General features: G+C 36.4%; 1 protein-coding gene across 1 annotated transcript in view; it reads right to left on the bottom strand.

Annotated features, from left to right (window-relative positions):
• The window catches only part of KLHL2 (kelch like family member 2), a 53,823-nt gene that overhangs the window by 25,607 nt on the left and 6,173 nt on the right, over positions 1-22,043 (bottom strand). Inside the window, exons 3-4 of the mRNA XM_053975879.1 lie at positions 20,707-20,813; positions 16,000-16,121 (exon numbers count right to left, since the gene is read on the bottom strand). Of these exons, the coding sequence (XP_053831854.1) occupies positions 16,000-16,121; positions 20,707-20,813 (229 nt within the window). The remainder of the gene's footprint in view (positions 1-15,999; positions 16,122-20,706; positions 20,814-22,043) is intronic.

Here is a 22,043-nt window from a genome sequence, read left to right as displayed (position 1 = left end):
CTATTGTTTTCTTGGAGATTTTTTGAAAGGGGTAGCTGTGGAAGTTTTAGATTTTTCTTTCAGTGAAAAAAAATGTAGACATTTTGATTTTATAGGAACAAGGCTCTTGATTTGAAGTTTGGCCACTGAATTTAAGTATGTGTATAGCAAGTAATCTAAAATGAAAGCTCAGAATCCTTCATAGTACTTTAATTAATTCAGTGTTTAGATTACACAGCTGCATAAAAACACCATCATATTTTCTTAGGGACAGCATAATTTAAACAAGACTAACTCAAGTCTGAACAAAGCTACTTCTGATACTATGTCATTCAGGAACTGGACAATTTGTTCTTTAATTATGGCACCAGAAGTGCTACACAGTCAAATCATATACATAGCTACCCTGCAAAAGGATTAGAAGAAACTGAAAAGATTAAGTAGGCAGGATAACATAACTCACACTACATGGTCTGCTTTCTTCCTGTAAAGGCTGACCCACATAAAGAATCGCTGCATCAGCTGATGCTCTGAGCTTTCAGAGAGTTCAGCCATGGCACTGAACTGCTGCAACTCAGCCTCCAGCACCATACCACCCTCAGCTCAGACCCCACTGACACATACAATCACTTTGGGTATACCAAAGATCACAATGAGAGAAATGTTTTCAAATGACTGCCTAAAACAGAAGATGTAACGGGTTGACAAAAAACTAAAAATGTTCGTTTGCTGTTTCCTGAAGTATACAAAAAACCTTTGAAGAGGCGGGGAGAGGGGAAGGAAGGAATTGTTGGTTTGCTGGGGTTTTTTGTACATTATAGACTGACATGTGACAAACAAGGTTTGTTCTCCTAGTATAATTGAGCATTTTCTGGCAATTTAAAAGAGAGGGCTTGAAAGGCCACTTGCAAAATCCTAAACCTGGGCAGGAAACAAACAGCAGGATAACTGGGATAGTAGATTGTGAACCTTTGCTTGCTCTATTATTTCATTCTCTAGTACAGAAGATGCATCTATACTACCAAGTCTTAAAGTAATACAAAACCAAGAACTAAGGACAACAGAAATAGCATGAAGTAGAAATTATTTCTGTGCATGGTGCTTATCTTCAATCCAAAATTATGTCAAGATTAACATCTAATATGCAGTAAATGGTCCTTCACTGGACTCAAAACACATTTGATTACTTCAAGCTTTTACCATAATTATGTTTTTGTAGTTTATTAAGATAATCTTTTACTTATCATTCAGTTTCCTACAACAGACCATAATTATATTCTGGAAATGTCACAGAGGATTTCCACAGGAAAAAAAGCATTAGGCTTAGTGACAAATTTCATAAATGCTTTAATCTAGATGTTGTGCTTAAAAAATTCAGGTAAGTAGAGCCAAAATTCCCAAAGTAAATAGCATCTACAGCTTCCCATTTGATTTTTCTTTGCAGATGCACAGAAATTTAAAGCACATTTCATGATTTAAAGCACAACCAATATCAAGAAAACAGAAACATTTCCAAGGAAGCCTTTATGCTTCCAAAATTTCATCTTACATGTTGCAGCATATCCTGAACCTACTTGCAAGTAAGAGAGGTCAACCATGGAGTCTCTTTAAGTGACTTAATTTACTCATAATAAGCACCTTGAATTTTACAGGGACAAGCACATGTGCATTCATTTGAGCAAACAACCTCTGCACTTTAAGTTGGCAAGGGCTACTTTTCAGGTTTTGCCATAGGTAGCTTTATGGTCATACAAAGAAAGAAAGACATGGATGCTCACAGTAAAGGTCGTAGCTGAGACAAAAGTAGCTGCTTTCACCCAGCTTGACTAGAAGCATCTCTAGCACTGCCTAGCAGTGTGATGATTTTAAAGACTCAGTGGACTCACACAAACTTTCAGTCTGAGAAGGCAGTTTACACACCTTCATTATTAATGTTTAGCTAAAGGGCAATCACATCTTAGCAAGGCAAGATGAAGGCACCAGTTTTAGAATCACAAAACCTGTGATACCAGTCCTGATTACTTCTGCTCTACCCAATGGTCATCATATCTGATACTCTTTCTTTTTTCCTTTTTTTTTCTTCTTTTTTAAAAAATCATAGAATGGCCTGGGTTGAAAGGGACCTTTAAGATCACCTAGTTCCAACCCCCCTGCTATAGGCAGGGGCACCTTCTATTAGACCCAGTTGCACAGAACCTCATCCAACCCAGCCTTAAACACTTTCAGGGATGGGGCAGCCACAAATTCTCTGGACAAATAGTCTATTCAAGTCTGTAAACTCTTTTAGGCCACACCATACTTAGAGGCTGTTGCTGTAATTCCTGTCAATGGAATCCCAATCCCAGCTGGCCAATAAAACAAAGAGTTAAAAATATCTTCCCAGCTAGTCTAGAACTTGACAGGTTTCCAGAAGAATGTTTATATAATCGGTAAAATCCAGGCCTTCTAAAAAGAAAAACCAACACTTCTCCCTAGTCAACTGCACGAGAAAGAAAGAAATCTCAGTTTCCTCCTACAGAAGGAAATGGCAAAATTTTTGCCTTTGTTAGAACAAGCTAACAACCAGCTAAGGATCTCCTCCAGTCTGGGTCACACGGGAAGCAATTTTGGCATCTAGTTCAAGACAGAATCTGTTATGTCCTCCATCCTGCCCCAGTATGTGGTTAAACCCAGTATTTACTGAAATGAAGCTTCACAGCACTGCTCTGCTTCCACCAGCACCATCCCTGGATAAGGGGAAAAGGAAACCTAGGATGGAGAAGATTAGAATGGATCAACTCAACCCAGAGCTGGACCTCATATGGTCTCACCTAACTAGGGAGGTAAACCTTAAGAGGTGAAAATACCTGCTTTGAAATACTATCTAATCTTTGCTTTGCTAATGATTTGAAACACTGTCTATCTAATGGTAACACAGGTACCATTTCCAAGGTTCACAGGTAGTTATTACCAAACCAACCAACACAGCTAGAAAGCAGCACTGCTCATCTTGGGCATTCTAGACAGCTGCACTCATGCATTTTGCAGCAATGTTCTATTCATTTAGGCACTCACTTTAAACATACTAACAACTATGTAGATGTACATATATGTTTTTGTGCACTTCTCTTCAGGTATTCTAAAGAAAAGCTTGTTACCTTTCAGCATAAATTAGTAACTCACCCTTTTACCCTTTACAAGTGTATTTAGAGTCTTTGAAACAAATAGACACTGGAAGAAAAATAATAGTCCTATTTTAGTCAACTCACAGTCAACCTAGAAAAGGCCTGAATTCCCTTCCTCTCAAATGATAGCTTTTCCATGGCTTTAATAGCTTTAAGCCTTTGCCCAAAGCATGCTATTCCTGTCATATTTTGGACCATCCAACAGTGTTCCAGTTGATAATGCAGATTTCTAAAATGACATACAGGTAGTGCTGTGCCATTTTTAATGCTCCATTTTAAAGCCACTATTTTACAATAGCGGTTTTTCTAAGGTGACTTCAGTATGTTATTCTATACTAGGAAAAGTTGTTAATGTAAAACATAGCAATATGTAGGAGTAATTCAATTTTTTTTCTTTTCATGCATTACTTTACACTTTCCAACATTAATTTTGGTCTGTGATCACGATAGCCTGACATCTAGCTTAGCTAGAAAGCAGTGAGATTTTCTAATTTTTGTCTGATCTTGAAAAAAGTACTTAAACCAGTTTATCACCTACATATTTTGCTACCTGCTTTCCAAAACTAAAGGAAATAGGTCCCTTGGAAGCCTGTGACACATTACAATCACTTTGATACAGCAAAACCCAACTATTTACTCCTATTTGTTCCTTTCCTCCCTAGGGATTTTTGATCTATTTATTGCTCATCATGTGACAGTTTAGGAGGGACTATAACTAACTTGACTTTCAAAAGCCTTTGATATGGTTATTTCTGGACCACTCTAAGAACCTCTAAGGAGGTTTTTAGTAGTTATGCACAACTCATAAATAGAATTCTGAAACATATGAGAAGTTTGAACTTTCCTTATCTCACCTGCCACTAACAAAAACCAAACCTTGATATAATGTCTCTATAAAGTATCTATAATGCTCAGGATCACTAATGACATTGTGGTGATTTACTAAAGTATGAGCTTAAATTCCAAGGAATAGCCAGCTACAGAACATAACATTTTCATAGTCTCAGCCACCTCAGTTCAAAAATTTCTTTTCCATGGGTACACACAAATATATCTATAAAATCCTATTTGCTCTAGTGATTGGATGTTTTTAATAATTTGCTTTTGTACTTCATCTTTTGACCCTCTCTCTAAGCCTATCCTTGATATGTAAGAGGATGCACCTTGCACAGTCTGTTGGCATAACTGGGACTTTCTACCTTAATTCATTTTTGGCACCTTTCTCGTGCATGGCTCTGACAGCCCACACGCTCTCCTAAATCACTCATTTAAGAAACAATATGCAGGAAATGAATAGATGTTATATTTAGAGCTGAAGTGCTGAGTAAAAGTGTTTTATTCTTTTTATCATTTAAATGAAACATGCCTGTTTAAATCCCTCGGTGACTTCCCATTCACCTCCCACAGTAATCAGAATCACATGCTTCTGAAGTGCAGGATTACAGATCAGTATCTCTTCTGTAACACACTCCTGCCTCAACCCCACTTCTCTCTCACCCCATCACCTCCTCCAAGAGTTTCTGATTCATTTCTTGGCTCTTGCTTAGACCATGGTGACATAGCCAAGCTACAAACTTCTTTACTGCCTTTGCTCACAAGTCTCTTCCAAATAAGCAGAAACAAGTGGTTTCATAAACCTCAACCCACATTCTCCCTCCCACAAAAAAAAAAAAAAAAAAAAAAAAAAAAAAAAAAAAAAAAATAATCAAAACCAAAACACAAAAACCAGAACACCCAAACATCTTCTGAAGGTACAGAGATTTTACAACAGGGGAAATCTGTGATTCAGTCCTCAAGACAACAGTCTCTCTCTGGTAGAAGTATGACTCTCTGCCTCCTACACACACTGGCACTTGATAGTCCAAGACAGTCTTTTACAGTCTTTGGACAATTTTAATTCGCTTCTCATACCTTTTGATCCACATTTTAGATTAATTTTCTCTCTGGTGCTCATTCTCCGTTCTGTTTCTCCCTTATGTATTTCTCTTTGGCACCTACAAGTCGATGCAAAAGAGCTCAAATGTCCATTCATATTTTCATTCTTACAAGGCTCATTTGGTCTTGAGTCAGCCCTTCTGCCGACTCAATTTTCTTTATGAAAAAAAAAATTTAAAAGAATCATTTGGAGGACAGAGAGAAATAGCAGTAAGATATCTTCAGAAGGGAAAGAAAAAAAAGGCAGGAACATAAAAATGTGAATACCTCAGGAGAGAGTATTTGCTGTATATGTGCAACATCTGCTTCTCCTGGTTCTGGTGGTCCTGCCACCATTTGTTCCTCTGCCTTTTCCACAGCTACAGCTGTACAGACAGAGCAATTGCTTTCTCTGCAAACTCCTTTTGCTACTTATCTTACGAACTTCACCGTCCTCTATAATCCAGGAGAGGACATGGGAAAGAATTTTATCCCTAAATAAAGTAGTATGAATTGTATTTATTCAGTTTGTCTTAACAATACAAAAGATATCGAATAGATATGTCCAAGACACTCTTTAGGAAGACAGCCCAGCTCAAGAGAGAATTGAGACACCAGGCGAGTGTTTCTGCCTGCACTGATCTGTGGGGCTGGCAGTGTACACTGTACACATGTGACTGTGCATGCACCGACTGCAAAGGCATGCTCAGCCTCACTGCCGGGCTGCAGCTTGAAGATATGGAGCTGCAGCCACCTAGTTGTTATCAGGCTACCAGTTTCAGCAACCCTTAATGCTTTCCTCACGCTGAGCACACAGTGTGATTTCCTCCTGTCACATACCACCAAGCAAGCCAGATCAGAAACGGAAATCCTTTAAGAGAGCATCAAATGTCTATCAAATAACCATGAGGCTTTGGAATACATCTTCAGCCACATCAAAAACCCAGTTGCTCAGTTAGAAACAAACATAGGGGAGTGACAATATAGCAACCATAGCAATTCTGCAGTGCACATAATAATGTGCCCCCAAAAACCAGGCAGTTCTACTTTGCACATACATAATAGCTAAAATCACAAAAGATATGCTATGAAAAAATAGAGAAAAATACATTTTAAATGCACTTAAAAATTGTCAGAGAACAAAATATTAAATTTTCCAGCAAAGCTGTTTGCTTAGTATTTAGGTCAGCAGCTCTTAGGTGAAGCTTATTCATTTAAAGTGCAAATTAATGAAGCTTATATTTGTAATAAAATACTCCTGTAAAAAGATCATGCTCCTCTTTTACCTTCCCTCCTACACTCATTCTCCTGACAAGCAGGCACATATAAGCAAATGAAGAATGCCTATGAGGATTATTTCAGTGGAAAAAATGAGATCATTTACTGTTGCCTGACATGTCTTACAATGCATATAAATTCAAGGAGTGTGCCACTGTCTCTCCTCCAGCTATGCCACATATCAGTTGTACCCTCATATTATTAAAATCCTCAAAGCTGTTGTCATAAATACAAAAGTAGGTCAAAAGGAGGTAACCAGATGGTTGCTTGAAGCCTTAAGTATAAAATACATACAATAGCAAAACACAGTGGTAGTCTTTCAGCACACAACCAAAGAGCACACTATAAGGCTGTTTAGTTCAGCATTAAGTTCTTGCCCAGTAAGACCTAAACATGTTTCTATGAATAGGGTTTGAATGAAACTCATGTCAGCTTGGATTTAAGTATCTCTCTGCAGTGTCAGCAAGCCCCTAATATTATTAGAACTGTGCTGTCATAAAAGAAAAAAAGTGAAAGTTTGGATTACCATGTAGTTTCAACACACATCAGAATTTAAAAACATCAGTTAATCCTGTTTTAATCATAAACTCATTAGGATGAGCCAGTTTCATAAAGCATTTTAACCTGAGTGACTCTGAATACAACTTCAGACTTTGCCAAAGCTTTCATAATTTAGTATCTATGCCACACTGCCAAAATGGAGATGAGCAGAAAGGCCAAAGGCTTGTTTATTTTTAAAGCTCTATAAGATGATCCAATAAAGAATTCCATCTCCTCCTGAAGCTTTAATAACATCTGTGTCGGGGAAATGAGATCACCAACCATCAATAGTTTTTGACACTCTAATAGCTCGATACATAAAACATTCTTTGAAAAAGAAAATAATTTCAAGAACTTGTGCAGCTGCCTGAAACCTATTAAGAAAGAAAGAAGTGAGTTTATGGACAGAACATTTTAGGTTTTCATGAAGGCAAAGCAAAAAGTGATAGCAAAATGAATTATGATGGTGGAAATATGGTGGTTTCAAGATTAATCTTAGTCTGGAAAAAGCCAGGATATGGAAGATAAGGGAACCAAAGCCCATGACAAATTTTTTCATTATCTCAGAAACAAGCAGGATTGTAACCTGTCACCACAGGGCTCAATAATTAGCACCTTACTCATTATATCTTGAAGGCAGGAAGCCAAATCTGTCCAAAATTTTATAGGAGATTATTTGGGAATCAGAATTCAGTATCAACTCAGAAAAATAAAACTACATGAATAGCTTAAAAGACAGCAGTACAGTTTTAATGAAGATTTGGCCTATCAGTCTGTCTAAAAGAATATGTGCTGCACTGGGAAATTTTTTTCCGAGACTTCCTGGCAGGTTAAATTTAAGCTACAGGAAAGAGAAATTCACAGATTTCACCTCTAAAGATACTATCAACAAACTTTACATTAAAGTCAAAGCTATTTTCATATTTTGAAAAAATCTGCTGTGGCTATTGACAGGGAAATCAGTGCAATATTGCTTCACTTTTTTAGGAACAGTAAAAGAAACAACTTACACTAATTTACTTCAAAAGCATTATCTCTAGAAAGAAAAAAAAAAAAACACAACAAAATAATTATCACTGTTATCTTCAATAGGATTGGTATTATCTGACTTTAGCAATAAATCAGCTCAGAGGAATACTCACGTGGTCCAATACTCCTAACATGCATCTAACATGTAAGCAGCCATGTACTGCAGGAAAGACTTTGGAAGCCAAACCAAGATGGAGCCACTGTCTAGGCACTGTGGAGATGCAAGAGGAAATCTGTACAAAGAACCAGCGGGGACAGGACAGAGACAGCCATAATGACAACTCACTGGCCTAAAACATACCTCAAAATTCTATTCAATTAATAAATACAATAGGGATGATTTTAAAATGCTTTCATCAGGAAACTGTGGTTAGTAAATAGAGGCAAATGCAAGTAAATAAAAGGCCTTTATGAACAACCAGTCAGCAAACTTCAGAGATGCCAACCTGATTAGCCTGTGGTACAGCAGTAACAGTTTTATCAAGTTACTTGCATCTGCTAGAATGCTGTGACTGCTTCTAGCTAGAAAAACTGCTATCATGACCCATGCTGTCATCACCAAACTGCACTGTCTAGAATATCATCTTCTATTTGAAAACCACTCAGCAATTGCTGCTAATTTAGAATAAACTCTTCTTTAGGAGCCCTGCATTTCAGTAAAGTGCACGACTGGGGACGTACTGGACTTGTATTAAGTGCCTGTTGGTCTCTTGGTGACATGCAAGGTTTTAATCGTGACCAGTAGGGATGTAATTGCCTAGATCCAGCCTACCAGCACCCACTCTTCTCAAAATATACTTCTATTTAAGCTGTTTCACTTTCCCTGATTACCAAGAGCTTTTTATGAAGAGGTAGCTAGAGGCACATCTATCAATGCATCAAGACTAGACTTATTCCCTTCCTGCCCTTTTTAGGTTTCTAAGTGTGGCATTTTTTTCCACATATCTCTGTCTTAGTTCTCTGAAGGAATACCTTCTCTGAAGGAAAGCCAATTCCCATAGAAGCAATTTCAGCATTACCTTCTCTCGAACCAGTTTCATATATAAAGTATGTATTTTATATTTGAAACAGAACCTACTGCATTATAAGAGTCAGTGAAAGCTTCACAAGATTCAGTTCAGTTGAATAAATATTTCTTTTATCTCTTCCACCCACTTACACAGCAGCAGGCATACTTCCAGGACACAGAATGCATGTCTCTGTTCAAGCACTGAATTCAATTCCCTCCTCTTACAATGCCTAATCACACATTTGAAAAGAACCTTTGTAAAGTCAGCCTTGGATTCTAAAAAGAAAAAATCTACCCCAATTAACACAGAAAACTTCCAATATTCATAAAGAAAATATACCCCTTTGGATAGGCTCCTTTGAAAGAGGGGAACATCTTTTTGATCCAATAAGGGAAAATGGAAGTTCTGTAGTGTTCGAAGGTATACCTTATTGGCAGACCTCACAAACTCCTGAAAAACATTCCAAGTTAGATATCTAAAGCCAAACTAGTTCCAAAACATGCTTTATGCTCTTCACACATCACAGTATATAAGTTAACTCATATAAAGACAGTTAGTCATCTGTTCATATACACAAAACACTTGTTTTCAAAGATAAAGCTTGACAAGTATCACAATATTACTAGAAGTACTTTGACTCTCAGCTGAGATACAAAATTAGTATGGCTCTGAAGATTGCTGGAATATAAGCTCTATCAATTTGATCATGTATGTGCTCAAAGACTGTGGCAAATATTAAGTAAAGAGATCAGTCTTATAAACTGGCTTATATTAAGTCATTCTGTATTTTCTTTAAGCTAAAAGCACACACAACTAGCTGCTGTTGTTCAGCTGAAGTGCAACAGTAAGTTGTTAAAATGGATATTCCATCATGATCCTGAACTCTCTTTTTAATTAAACTCCTATGAACTGGTGTACCAGACCCTTAGTAGAAAGGGTACTGAAGGAGAGAATCTGAGACTATCGTGAGACACAGATGTGAAGAAAAAAACAACTCCATTACCAAATCTGACATTCTGGTAATATACGTTTCAGAACAAACTGGTAGCCCCTAAACAGGTTATTTCACATCCTACCCACATAAAACTGCATGGGGTTCATCATAAGCACACCAATTCTAAGTACAATACAACAGTTTATTCTGAATATTTTTATCTGATTTTATTCTAATGCTTAGCAGAAGAGCAAATAAGGAATGTTTCATGCTGCACAGAATTTTATTTTTGCCTTTAAATTAGTATCCAGTGAAAATTAGGCACAGTAAACGCAGACCTTATGTTTGCATGGACTTCATCTTATTGATCATACATAGTTCTACTACATTTTATTGACATTAATATCTACTCCTTGCTGGTTTGTTGGGGATTTTTGTCCTCCTCGACATACATATGTCTGTACTGTTCATTATTTTGCATTTTATTTTGTGCAATGCTCTCTTCTACATTTTTCTTTCAGTTTTAAAATGATGTGTACATATCTTGCTTCTCTCCTGCCCTTCCACCCCTAAACTAGATATAATTTTACAAGATTTTCAGCAGGTTATTTTTTTCTGTTATTGGTGAATTTTAAAATAGAATTCAACATTTCTCAAAAATGAAAATAATTAATTTCTTTACATTTTTTAAATTAAAATCGATTATAACATGTGGTTGTACTCTGGAAATAGACTTGCAAATTAGCATCTCTTCCTAACAGAAAATTCCTGGTGTGAACCTGAAGTCTTGCCCACTAAGCTTACTGAAAGACATGCTACTATTATTAAATTAAATAACAACTTCCACTGGTTGCAGTTTCAGTTCATTAGAAGTATTATGCTAATAAGCATAAATGCTTAAAACAATAAATCCCTCAAAATGGCTTTTACCAAAATGAAGAGGTGCCACAGTTTATTTCTCCCACTGTTTGATGCCTACTTTCATGTTCTCATTCTTACTCTCTCTACCAGCACAAACATATAGTGACTACTAGAATCAATGTCATGTTACTGGAAAATCGATGACATAAAGAATCAAACACTGTATTTTTTATTCACAATATAGTAGTTTCACTCTTGTCTGTAGTAACAAGGCCTTAATGGACCAATTTGGCCATTGCATGTTAAATATGTAGATATAGGTAAAATGAAAGAGTCTAGAAGAGCAAGAAGAATGGTAAAAGATTTAGAAACTACTATCTCCAAAGAACAGTCTATGATGTTTAGCCTAAAGAAAAAAATTAAAGTATATGAATAAGAACAGTCACTCAGTATATGAGATTATTGCAGCAAAACAGCAACAAGTTGTTTTACAAGATGACAGAAGGAAGTACCATTAAATAGTTTAATACAGACCAGGAACATTTAAGTCAGATACTACCTACCTTTTGAAGCAGAAAAACTATTAAATCAACTGGAATAAACCACCTAAGGATAATTATCCAGTTTCCATTGTTAGATTAAATATGCTCTGCCAAGTCTAGATACATTCAGTCACTGTTTCACTTCACAGAGCTCAGTAGTAATTATTTTTTATGCTATTCCCTGTAACATCACATTCCTTCTTCTTTGTGCTTCTTTAACATACCCTCAGTCCAACTTATGGCATGACCCAATGCTTGTGGGTCATGCCACAAATAGAGTTCAGAAGCTGACCACCTTAAAAAGCACACATCTATTTTCTTAAGCTGTGGGACTTCTCTGGGTTTTGGTATGAGGCACAGGCTCATTTTCAACCTTTAAGATTTTTCAGGATTTTAACAACCCTGCAACTGATCAGCTAGAGGTGATGACGTGCAGCAGGAATAGTCAAAGCCCATACTACCAAACATGGTACTGTAGAATGTCTACCTTAGTAAATAGCTGGGACAACATTAGGATCTTCTTTTTTGAGGATTTATTGGGGAAATCAGCTGCTTTTTCGGACCTAGTTTTGACAGCACTTTAAATCAAATGTGCTGTCAACTCTTATGCCCACACCCAATGACACCATACAAATAGAAGCATCTCCGTTGTACTTTTTATGGCAATCTGTGTGAACAGTAAGAGTTACAAAGAAAAAAGCATACATATTACTGTTCATAATATGCTTATTACTCTGCAAACATTGTTCTTGAATAATTTCAGAAAATGAGAAGAAAAAATTATACTTCTTGAAAACAACCCTATTCAGGATTCTGGACTTCCTGTTTGTTGTACCTAACAAAATTCTTTAAAGGAAAAAATATGCTAGGACAGAGTTATACAATTGCAAAAATACTGGTTTTTGTGATTTTCTCTTCTACTGTCTCTCATGCACTCATCTTGTTCAAAAGCAAGACAGCAGTAGCAGCAAAGTGAAACTATCGGCAATGCTTGTCCCAGGCTGCAGGGAAACATCTACATCCCAACTTCAATACACTTATCCCAAGTATTGGGTGAAAACAACTGACAGGGCTGTGATCCAAGTTAAGAATAACTCAAAAGTCCCCCAAAAACCCATGTGGGGTGGAAGTGGAGATACAGTGTCATGCTGTCAGATGTTTTTTTGAGTTCAGTGATCTGCTTTATAAAACAGTCCAGCAAATAGTTGTATAAGCACAATTAAATGAACAGAGACCTGTAGAAAGGAATCAGAAAGGAACCCAATCACCTAACTTACAGATTTGAATAAACACCTAACCCCGTGTTTATTCAAATGACATTCCACTCAGCCTTTATCAGGCTGACCCCTAAAGCCCATAACAAATCTGCAGCCCACCAACAACTGCAGGAATTTCTCCTCCAATATATTTGTGCTCAGGAGAGGCCCGAGGTATACAGCTGACTAAAAAAGGGGCTGCAGTGCATTCGCATAGCGTGGGAGAGTTACTCACGCATGAGCTTCTTATAGTATCCAGCTCTCCCACATTGTGCACTGTATGTAGCTAATACCTATATGGATATCAAAAAAATTTGATATGGAAGACAGTTGATTTGCCTTCTGAAAATATTAACTCAGATATTCCCTTCTTAAAATATAAAGAATGAGATATTGCACTAAGTCTAACATTTAATTTCATTCCTAAAAAAAAAGGGAAAAGCAAAGAGTTAAGAAAGCAGAAAAATATGACTTAATATAAAAATACAGCAGAAACACTGGTATGGCATTATGCAAAGTTAGTGCCACTAGAGATGAATTATAAAATAACTTGTTCTAAATGAAGGACAAACACTAAAAGAATGTACACATTCATGTACCAGCTGTCTTATTGTTGCAGGCTGGGGGGAACCTATTGAACCAAGAATTGCAGAAAAGAACAAATGCTCTTCTGTATTTAACTAATGTAGCGGTAACATCCAGTGATGAGGGCCTCCTGTGTTGATAGTTTATGGGCTAAATGAAGGTGGTTTTCTCCTCAATCACTGACTTACACCTATTTTTTCTACTTCCACACCTGCCCAAAAACATATATAAGTTGGAACAAGACAGTGGGGAGAGAAAAATGGACAGCTCTCATTGATAAGCTGCAAAGGCACAGTCAGGAAGCACTCTCCTGTCCACATCTAGATCAAGTAAGATTCTAAGGAAAGAAGCTCAGAGTTAACCTGCCCCTTGAGAAAGACCAATGAGCTAGGCTATGATTATGTATTCCTTTATAATTAGATTTCATAAATATACAATGCAGCTATTTTAATACCAAGAACTACTTAGCAATTCTACATTACTTAAACATGAAGCTTGCACACCCTCTTCAAACATTGTATCACATATTAGAAATTAATTCAATACCTATTCTTACTATGTATAACCTGAAGAGATGGAATGATACACTTGAAATCCCATCAAGGGTATCAGAATAAGAATCATAAGCAGCTAATTAGAAGATGACGCACCAGTTCAACAGATTAATCCAAACATAAAATGTCATCTTAGGTTTTCACACTTCTGTATTCCTACAAGATAAATTCCTAACCACTACCAAAATTTCACAATATCTTCTAGGTCATATAGACAAGAAATTGAGAGCTGGAATTAATCTCAATAGCATGCAACACTCTTATAGAGAGAACACATTTTTAACTAAGGCCTGACAATCAGCACTAGGTTTCTAGGTTTCCAGAAAGTCACAGTAACAATTTTTCCATTTTGGCTTTCAAGCATAAGGAAAAGAATTTGCATCAGCATATTTATTTTTATCCACAATGTTTATTTCTCCTGTAATGCAAATAAACTCTACATATCTAGTAATAAAAATGCAAAAAGGATGAAAGTGACAAAGTAAAAGTAAGTTTACATTCAATACAGTCATATTACAAGTATATTCACCATCAACATTAAAGTGCAACTATATTGGAAAAAAATCAAAACCTAACTTAGAAGCCTGACTTTCTTCTCAGTACTCAAGTAATCACAAACTTGTAATATCACTCACCAAGCCATATTATTTATACTAATATCCCCAGCATCATCAGATATCTATCTTTAGGAAGATAACCTGAAGCCATGAAAATTAAAGCCCTATCAAACTCATGAGTGTTAAACCCATGGATTTCTGGCCTTCAAAGACTCCCGTATAAGGAAGAAATGCCAAGATGGGAAAATTGTTACTGTGACTTTCCTCCCCATTAACATGAAATAGTCAGCATTGCCAAGGAAAGGTGACAACATCTCCTCCTAGGCAGCACCTACAGCCAAAATACAGTAGGACTGCCTGTTAAATCCACTCCAAAGTTATGGATTGAATGTACAAGATTAGGGCCATCAAGCTCTGTCAGCAAGACAGAATATTCTACTTTAAGGATGAAAAGCCAGAATGATCAAGCAGCAAGAGGTCTGTTAGTGAATCTCTAACAGCTCTGGATTTGCTCAAGGTCTTCCACAGCGATACAGAGATTTGGGCAACCACCAGATTGGTAAAATACAACAGAATTTCAGTCTTTTTTTTCACTATGTACATTCATCATCAGACCAGAACAATTCCTTAGAAAGGGAGATCCTTAAGAAACAAGGCGTTAGGAAAGACAAGAAATTAGTCTTGCAGAATTAAATGACTTATGATATGACCTAAGATATGGAAGTCTTAGTAGCAGGATATTTTGTTTCAAGATGGCAGCATTTCTCATTTCAGGAAGTATTCAATCAAGCATGGCTAAAACAAGCAGTATACACATTGGATTCAGCAGCCAATAAAATGCTATTAATTTCAACCTAATGTCCAGTAAAAGCAATTAATTTCAGAATACGTAATTGCAACAGAAGTTTACAATGACAAATACAGCAACATGGTTTTGCACCCTGCTAAAGCAGCAAAGTAACTGCTAATAACTGTTATTTGGAATTGGGCAAGAATAGAAAGAAGAGCATTGGAGTACAAGGAAAGCATGAGAATTAAATGTATCACCCCTTACTCAACTAGTTTTAAACTTATCAAACCTCTAGAACAAATCTCAAAAGATACTGGAAGGAAAATCTACTCTGTCCATCTTAAGTCCACCTCCATTTAGAAAATATTAAACGCAGGAGGCTATGTTTTCTAGCTGGTGTTTGTTTTATTCTAATTGAAGCTTCATCTTAAGGTACACCCAATTGGAAAAACTTACTAGTTCTGTGTGGGATGGACAAAACCTTTGCGATAGATATTAGTTTATGTAATTAAAAAAAAAAAGCTGTAGCTAAACATTTCTGCACAGCTGGTCACTGGCAAGTTACAGAGATTGAGCAGGAAAAAGTCCTTTATTGTGCAGGTTAACAGGGAAAAGAATAAACAGGACAGCTTAATTGGACAACATGGTTTCACATTAAGAAATAAATCTATGCTGCTTAGGTAAATTTAACTTAAATATTAGAAAAGAGGTGGTACAGAGGTGGCTGACAGCATTAATTTTAGGCAGAGTAGACTATCTATTTTATTGCATTACATAAGGTTTGGTTGCAAAGACCATTAAAGTCAACTAACTCTTCATTTACTTGAATTGTCTTTGAATTTGACCCGGAATTTAAACAGCATGACTACTTGCTATGTAAGCACAAGGTCTGAAAAAAGTCCAGTTTACAGATGAGATTTCCCATGTTGGAGTTGAACCACAATGACAAAACAAATGACTCTGAACATTGCAGCTCATTTGTTGTAGAAAATATTCTCACTCTTACCTGCACATTTTCTTCTGTAACTTGAATTTCAGCAGTGTAAATATAATCAATAAGCATCCTTAGAGTCCAGCCATCAACTTCTTTTATTCGAACTTTTTTTGCTCGGCTTTCACTCATCTCACCTACAAACACAGTTTATTAGTCAAGTAAATAAGATAGAAATACAGCATGAATACAGAAGTTTAACAGCAGCAGAAATTTTGTGTATGAACAGTTCTGAGAGTAGAAAAACTTCAACACTAATAATTTGATTTCTTCCTTTCCTTCCTTCCTTCAGTGAGGAAGGAGGATTTTATGATTTTTGTTGTTATCACCATGCAAATGCTACCTGGGTTAATACTTTTAGTGCAGGTGACCCATTTTTTCCAATGTACAGTATCAGGAAAATATTGTTATCAGACCTAAATATGACACTTCAAATGCATACAAAACATTTTGCTGGGAAAGCAAGATATTAAAATACTTTAGCTTTATTAACTTCTTAATTGAAGGAGCATACCAAACACAGTCTGGAGTAAATTTATATAAATAAGGAAAGCTATATCCCCACAGAAGAATTAACATACATATTTCTTTGCTTGCCTACTTATTATTCCCTTAGTGATTTCACCTCTTTTACAGATCCAATTTAACAGCTCAAGCTAAGATAAAATGGTAAGCAAGGGAAAATTTGTTGGATCTCATTTTGTGGAGGCTGACATGTTGGCCACATGCCACAACCCATCTTCATAGAAAGGCCTGCAAAATATCTTCTACCTTCCAAAATATGAAGTTTCTCAAAGTGCAATATTTTCTTTATGGCTGAAATAATTATCCAAATATATATTTTGAAGTAATGACTATAACCTTCTTCATGACTTCCAGATCAGGTCATCTCAGACCTTTAAACCCTCTTGCACTGACTTTCACTGAGAAACAAAACACGAACTACAAAGGCGATGTTGGAAAATATATAAAATTTCACTTTGGAAGAGTATATCCCAATCTCTGAATATGTTAGTTTCTTATTCTTCTATATTGGATATAATTTCTTTTCCTTAGGCATAGGCATTTAGAGATAAGGGTAATAGTGATACAATAAATTTAATATATACACCAAGAAAAACAGACAGGATGGAGAAGTGAACAAGAACATGCTAACCATTGCTGATGTTTTCTTATGAAGTCATACATATTTTCATTGTTTGTTACCCTCTGGTCTCCAAGGTTAGTGTCAAACAATGCATGTTACCCAGTGCTTTCAGCAAAGGGATCATCACTGACAAATCTGTTACCATTATTCATGGTACCATACCTTTTTTTGAGCTGAAGGGTAAAGAATGGCATTGCAAATCAACCCTTTAAGTGGCAGGAAGTTCAAAAGACATAAAAACCAGCAAAATCCAGCCCCCACAGAACTTTCTCCTTTCACCTGCACTTCTGAAACATTCTGTACACCTTTGAACGATGACTGCAGCACGTTCCCTGCAGGGCCCTGTATTCCAAGTTTCTACTTCTAGTCTGACACAGATTAAACCTATTGATCTTCAGAGCATGTAAGCTGCAACTTATTTATTATGCAAGCTGCTGTGGAGGTGGTCCTCTGGGAAAATTGTATGTGTGGGAGAACAGATTTTGATATTCTGCAAGCACATTAAATTTGTTTTCAGATTTTGTGCCAAGGCTTTTGGAGTCATAGGTAGGCACCTTCTCTGTTTAAAAAACTAAGCCCAGAATATAAAAATAAAAAACCCTGAACAAGAAAAAAACAAAACAAAACAAAACACCCCACACCCAAACAACAACAACAACAAAAAAAACACCCAATCAAAATAACCCCAAAAATACTTGCTTCCAACTTTCATGTGAACCAGATATGCAATTTTACTACAATTCTAGATCAACCCATAACTGTTAACTGTTTGATAGATCATATAGAGCAAACCAGAGATGCACTCAGCAGGCAGTCTCAGTCTAGAATTCAACCTGCTGAAAACTCAGTTTATGACTGGGAAGCAGCACCACCATGTCTCCACAGAGTTCTTAATGACAGGAAAGCATATGATGAACAGAAAGAAAGCACTGAGCTGATCCAATTTCCCAAGCAGCAGCGGCAAAGCATCAGCTGAGTTGAAGATACTAAGTGGCTACAAAGATACAAAGGGGCTACCTAAAAAGCTTACATGGTTCCTCACAAAGTAATGCAAAGAAGGCCTTTTTCTTCTTCTTTTTTTTTTTTTTCTACCCAAGAATTTTACAAATGGATAATGGAAGTGAACACAGCAGGTAAATCCCTAAGGATAACTGCCATCATAGAAAAGAAAATTAAACCCAGGTCACCTTTATCTAAAGTCAGGTCCTAGAGCACTGAAGAGTCCCTTCTCTCATGCATTATAATCAATTCCTCTAAACATTTAAGTAGATTTAAATCATATTTCTAAATAATTCCACTGTGTAAGACAAAATAAATACTCCTATACTCCTGTTAACATAGATTAAATAGCAGGAACTTTCTTCCCTCATCTCCTCATTGGATAATTGTTACTAAGTTACTATATTTTTTAACTTTAAAAGACAGTACATTTTCTTTCCTGATAATTATTGGGGCTACCATTACACGTACAAATGAGGAAAAGGAGGAAAAAAAAAATACAGGCAGAGAGTTTGAACCCAGTTAATGCCATATCCCAGCCTGCACTGCAGTAATATTTAATGACTCAGAGAATGATGGAATCAACCTGCAAACACATGTCTAAATATAAGCTAGTAATTTCTAATCAAAAAGTCACCCTAAAGCAGAACAGTGCAATTTTTTCACTGTCTTTTCAGTCCATGTTTTATTCTGGATAGAAGATACTTCTCCCTTTGGTTGTGGCTGGTTAAGGGATCAAATTTGCTTATTTGAACTTGCAGATTACTGGAGGAGAATAAAAATCCACCTAAGTAGTGTGGAATCCAGGTTTCATGGAGAGAACAATCACAATGAAATTCAGGAATTTTTGTGTGGGGAATGGTTGAAATGCACTAATACCACAGCTGTACCAACCTATAAGCCTAGTATAAAATCTGCTGATAACTCTTAAAGCCACAGCTGAGTTCTATTTAAGCTCCCACCTATTTAGCTCACCAACTACACAAACCTCACCACAGATATATTAGTTAAACACTTCATACCCATTACTCAAGCGAGTGTTCCCACCTCCTGCACCACTGGGGCTAAAGAACACCTACATTTAAAAACATAAAACAAGTAAAAAAATGTAAAAGGGAAGAGAAGATTTCAGTAATTCTTCTGGAGAGCAGCTACAGACACTGCTGCACTGGCACTCTGAATGGGTAATAAACTTCTTCACAGAAAGGGTAGTCAGGGCAAGCAGAAATGTCTTAATCACAGAAGACATAAGAAAAAGCTATACGCTGAGTAAAGAGTATTTGCAATGTGATAGTCAACAAAAGTCTAATACAGAACTAACATAAGAGGCTTGCATTTCTCTGCTACTAAGGTGATAAAAAGGAACTGTAGAAACAGCTTTTTTTATTCTATTCTTATAGACAGCAGTAAAAATTAAGAAAGAATTTATCAGTCACCCACAATGTTTGCCTCAACCACAAATGCAAACTTAAAGAACTGCTTGAGGAAGAGATATTTAATTTTAAAAGCAACTTTAAAGCATTCTTGTAGAATTTACTCCACTTCTGGCCTTGAATATGTCAAAATATTTGCCTATGAAATCAAGAATGATCAGCTGCTTCCCCAGAACACAACAGTATTTAAAATTTCATCTCTCTTGTTGCATACAATTAAATTATTAAAACAACAATCTGTTTGCATATGGGCAGGCCAAGAGTCACATTTCTACCTCCATCTGAGCTGGTGGTCAGAAGCAATGGATTACAGAGAAGTCTTAATTTCAGACAGTTGAAATTAACTACAAAACTGGCACAAGATTTGAGAATGAACAAACAAAACCTCGGGAGTTAATTTTAATATGCATTTAGTAGCATTCTTACTTTGGCACTGAATTTCACATTATTTCAATGCGATTTATAACCATGATGGAATTAAACCCACAGCATGGGAATTTCAGCTGGAGGCTCCTATGAACCTGAACCTATCTTAGCCTTGCAAGCCCTCAGTATTCCTGCTCTAGCAGTAAAGCAGAGCACTCACTTGGCCAGCATGGAGTGAGTAGAAGCAGAATCAAGCCTGTACAGAAAAGTAGTGGCAATGATGCAGAGTATATATGTCATGGAGAATTACCCTAAAAATAATGAAACATGCACTCCAGCTATAGGCTGCCAAAGCCACAGAAAGCTTGCATATCTGCTAACAGCCTCAAGCACTCATGGGCTGAAGAATGTAGGAGCAGTAGTTGTTAAAGGACATCATTTACTCGAAAATTCACATGAAAGTTATTTTAACCTTCTTTTGGACAAGTGAGATTACTAGAGGCTTAAAGGGTATAACAACTTGACTATCGCTGACTTACTTAACATCTAATTTGTCTTTTAATTAAGGAGACTTTTTAAAGCATTCATCATGTTAACAAAGGCTACGTTGACAGTATGTCCTTAGACTGCAAAAAAAAAAAATCATTAAGAATCCCAAACATTCCTATTGGCTTATCTAAAAATCAAATTAGATCCTAAAAAGCAAAAGTCATGAAATTTTATTCTTTATACAGTTAGACTGGATTACAACACAGTAAGTATTGAAACATTTGGTACCTGTAAACATGGCATGGAAGTAGGGGCTGCAGGCGGCTAACACAACTCTATGCGCTGCAATTTCCATGTCTTCAGCTACTATCGTCACATCACACAGCAAGTTCTGACTATTTAGAAATATCAGAGAAGGCAATTTCACATAAGTGAACTACAACAGAAAAGTATATATGATATCACACACAATTTTTTCCCATGCCATCAAAAGAGGCAGGCAGACAATGGTGATGAAGCATTGTTTTTAAATGTGTTACACAACCACATGGCCGTTACTCAATCAGATTACGGATGGTGCTTGGGTACACAAAGCTATTTAAAAATCAAACAACTGAATTGTGATTCATTGCACATAAGTTTTCTGCATTGAATAACCATAATTTATATCAGCCCAATTTATAAACATTGTCTCTGGAAGTCTGGGCCCCTTTGAACAACTATGATAGAACAAACAGAATTTAATATAATACAAGCACTAAAAAAAATTACACAAGAAACAAGGCTTTACAGACAACAAAGTATCCAAACTTCAACTGAGATGCCTGTGTCACATTACACTGGAAACTTATGCCTACTTAATTGTACAAATCCACTACTCAATCTTCTCTATATTCACTGTTTTCCAAGCATTTTTCATATTCAGCTCATGCACACAATAGCAATTATTTTTCCAGTCTGAAAAGTTTAGAATTTATTATGGTTAATTTCATTTTGTATCTTCATTACATGCATTTGTATTCTTGTCATTTGTGACTGTAACATATTTCCTCCCTGTTCAGTTGCAAAAAAGTAACATCTCATTTATAACCATTCCTATCACAGGTGTTTCTAATGCAGTTTACAGCTATTGGCTATACCTTTTCCACTTAAACCCGTAACATGTGTACTCTTTATAATCCAGTTTTCTAGACTGAAAAAGGAGAAGGAGAAAAAAAGAAAACACACAACGCCAATAGGCTGCAACTTCACAGCATCTAAACAGACACAGTTACAGTCACCTCTTATTTCCTGTTCATGCTAGCACTGTCCCTGTGGAGGTAGTATGGAATCCACAAAACTCAAGACTCACAGCAACAGAGGGAAGAGGGAAAAGTATGACTTAACAGAACATATTCCTTAGGGATGGAGCTAGAGCTGTACACTTAATCCAATGATTTCTATCCTCAGTACCTTCAAAAAGATAAATCTTTACCATTCCTGTATGCATAATTAAGATTTTTAGATAGTTTGCAACTACCACACTGAGTTGTAAATTAAATAAATAAAAATACTTCTCTAGCAGAGAAAGTCAGGTGAGCAGCTGCATTTTGCTTGGACAGAACTAGACCTCTCAGCCAAGCTGC

This window comes from Vidua macroura, chromosome 4 (genome assembly GCF_024509145.1).
Source record: "Vidua macroura isolate BioBank_ID:100142 chromosome 4, ASM2450914v1, whole genome shotgun sequence".
Taxonomy (NCBI): Eukaryota; Metazoa; Chordata; class Aves; order Passeriformes; family Viduidae; genus Vidua; species Vidua macroura.
The sequence above is the reverse complement of the archived record's forward strand: the minus strand, read 5'-3'. Positions and strand labels throughout refer to the sequence as shown.